General features: G+C 39.4%; 1 protein-coding gene across 1 annotated transcript in view; it reads left to right on the forward strand.

The window, feature by feature from the left end:
- vrk3 (VRK serine/threonine kinase 3) overlaps positions 1-2435 on the forward strand; it is a 10149-nt gene extending 7714 nt beyond the window's left edge. Inside the window, exons 9-16 of the mRNA XM_014027849.1 lie at positions 243-327; positions 408-510; positions 610-702; positions 1027-1159; positions 1434-1551; positions 1647-1705; positions 1846-1982; positions 2323-2435. Of these exons, the coding sequence (XP_013883303.1) occupies positions 243-327; positions 408-510; positions 610-702; positions 1027-1159; positions 1434-1551; positions 1647-1705; positions 1846-1982 (728 nt within the window). The 3' untranslated portion in view covers positions 2323-2435. The remainder of the gene's footprint in view (positions 1-242; positions 328-407; positions 511-609; positions 703-1026; positions 1160-1433; positions 1552-1646; positions 1706-1845; positions 1983-2322) is intronic.
- Positions 2436-2896: the final 461 nt, after the last annotated feature.

The following is a 2896-nucleotide window of genomic DNA, read 5'->3' on the forward strand; positions in this document are numbered from 1 at the left end:
AAAAGTATAAAAGTTACTAAAACCAAAAGTACTGAACGAGTTCAACATGATGCATCATCAAAACATTTCGTTTGTTGAGGTAGTTAATCTGAAAAAAAAAATTATATATATATATGGAGGAAACTACACATAGGGAACAGTAAATGCTGAATCAGCATTCCTGCAGTAAAATATTGAGTCTTTTGTTATGACTCATTTTAACCCTTTATAGAGACAGAACTAATACCTTATCATCTCTTTAGTGGACAAGTGGATCAAACAGAACAAGATGGACTTTCTGGGGATCCCCACCTGTGTTGGATTTGGTCTCCATGCAGATTCCTACAGGTGTGCATTAAACTCGTTCACATTTACAAACTGCTGCAGCATCTTTCACTGACTCAGATTATTATTTTATTTTTATGCAGGTTTCTGATTTTCCCTAACATGGGTCGCTCCCTGCTCTCTGTGATCGATGAGGAAAACAAGCTTTTGTCAGAGAAAGACGTCCTGCAGCTCACCTGTAGAATCGTGAGTGATTTAATCCCATCATGAAGCAGGATTACGTTCGTTGGGCTCGGCTCTTTTGGTAAAACGTGATTATTTATTTTTATTTTTTGGTCCTTTCAGCTGGACGTGCTGCAGTTTATGCATTCAAACGAGTATGTTCATGCTGACATTAACGCAGAGAATATCTACATCAAAACTGGACCAAAATCACAGGTGAGAAACTCTACGGAACCTGCAGGGCAACAAAAAACAGACTTTTCACAAAATTAGCACGAAAACTCAGATTTGGCAAATCTTTCTTGTGCACAACCCACATACTCAGCTCCACTGCTCATCCCACAAATGCATGTTCCTTACAAATGTGGCACCATTTAAAAGAGAAATTAACAGCCTTTGAGGTATTGCCGAAAAGCATTTTTACAAATTTGTGATCTCAGTGTTTTGTTTTCGTCTTTTACTCAGTTTTATCCTGGTTCTTTTTCATACCTGCCGGCTAAATATAAGTTTGTGCATCTGTGTGTGTGTGTGTGTTATTAGGTGTACCTGGGAGGATACTGCCACGCCTTCAGGTTCTGCCCCGGAGGTCAGCACGTTGAGTACCGTGAAGGCAGCAGAACGGCACACGAAGGCACCGTGGAGTTCATCAGCCTGGACGCTCACAAGGGAGCAGGTTTGTTTTTTTAATCTTTGTCCCACTCATCCTCACCAAAGGAAAAAAAAAAGTCACACCAGTTACATCCAATAGGACCTAATCCTGTTCGTTTCTGCAAACCAATCATTCCCAGATTGATCTTCTTCCTTCCAGCTCTGCACCCACAAACCATCTGGCATGAATGTTTTCCTCTCTGACTGTAATCTTGTAAAACATCTTCTAAAATGTCCCACCTGTTTGATCATAAAAACAAGCCGAAGTCTCCTGCTGATGCTTGGATCTTGTGTTCCAGCTCCGTCTCGTCGCAGCGACCTGCAGTCTCTGGGATACTGCATGCTGCACTGGCACACGGGGACGCTGCCGTGGTCCGAGCTCGCTCAGCCCGACCAGGTGGCCGCTCAGAAACAGAGGTACGACAAAGAGTTTATGACGACTGTCAGGATCTGCACTTTAAAACGTGAAACAAGAGGCTGCAGATCTGTTTAAAAAAACATGTCTCATTCAGGTACATGGAAGACGTTAAAGCCCTGATGAGCCACTGCTTTGGGAGACAAAAGGTTTCAAGTGAGTTTTACATGTTTTATGTGTTTTTGTAGATGAGGTGTCCAAAAAAGATGATGTCATTTGAAATCAAGGAAGAATTGGCTTGATTAGACAATAAAATGATGTCAGTGTTTTTGTTAATGTGTGTCTGTGTTGTGTAGGTGCATTTCAAGACTACCTGTCAGCAGTCATGTCTCTGCAGTATTCTGAGCAGCCAGACTACTCAGGACTGAAGACAGGACTCTGTGCTGCTTTACAGAAGCTGGGGGGGTCCATGGAGCAGCCGCTCAGTCTTTAGGTGAGGCTCCGCCCCCTTATTACTAACTAGAACCCTGAACTATAAACTGGAATCAAAATATTCAGGGTATCTTAGTTATCAGGGTTAACGAACCCCTAATAACCTAATAAATATGAGTTGGGTCTTCTCGATTAGCTGTGGGGCTATTTAATTTCAGGTTGACTGCTGATTAAGTAATATCTGTCAGGTGGTTCATGAGATATTTTGCTAACAGACAGGCATACCAACACACAGAAGCAAAAACATTATCACTTTCAGCAGTGAGTGATTTAAGCTGAGAGAAAAAGGCAAGTTGAAAGTGCAGTAAAGCCTTCCTGTAAAATCTACTTTCTTTTCACAGAATCGAGCCATAAGACAGCAGATGGATTTAAGGATAAACATTTTACTATAGTTTTATTCTGACATGCTTTATGATTTTTTTTTTTTGCACTAAAGGCTGTGAATGAAATATTTCAACATGTTCAAATAATGAAGAGTTCAAGCGGTTTCACTGTTTCAAGTATTAATGATCCTGGTGACACATTCTGGTTTGTAGTTTTTTTGTTTGGTTTTTGGTGTTGTTGTTAAATGTGTCACTGTTTTTAAACGATTTTAGACATTTGTGCTTGTTTGTTTACATAAAGGTAGGAGTGCAGTTTGTTTTTATATCAGTTCTACTGCTGTGGATTAATAAAAATAAAAATGTTTCTCATTAACAACTAAATATTGTTTTTTTAATATATATCTACAGTGGGGAAAATAAGTATTTAGTCAGTCACCAATTGTGCAAGTTCTCCCACTTAAAAAGATGAGAGAGGCCTGTAACTGACATCATAGGTAGACCTCAACTATGAGAGACAAAAATTTCAAATATAACAAATATTTCAATAAAACAACTATAGAATTGCAAATGTACACATTAAATGTATTTATAC

Source organism: Austrofundulus limnaeus, unplaced genomic scaffold, assembly GCF_001266775.1.
Source record: "Austrofundulus limnaeus strain Quisiro unplaced genomic scaffold, Austrofundulus_limnaeus-1.0 Scaffold5, whole genome shotgun sequence".
Taxonomy (NCBI): domain Eukaryota; kingdom Metazoa; phylum Chordata; class Actinopteri; order Cyprinodontiformes; family Rivulidae; genus Austrofundulus; species Austrofundulus limnaeus.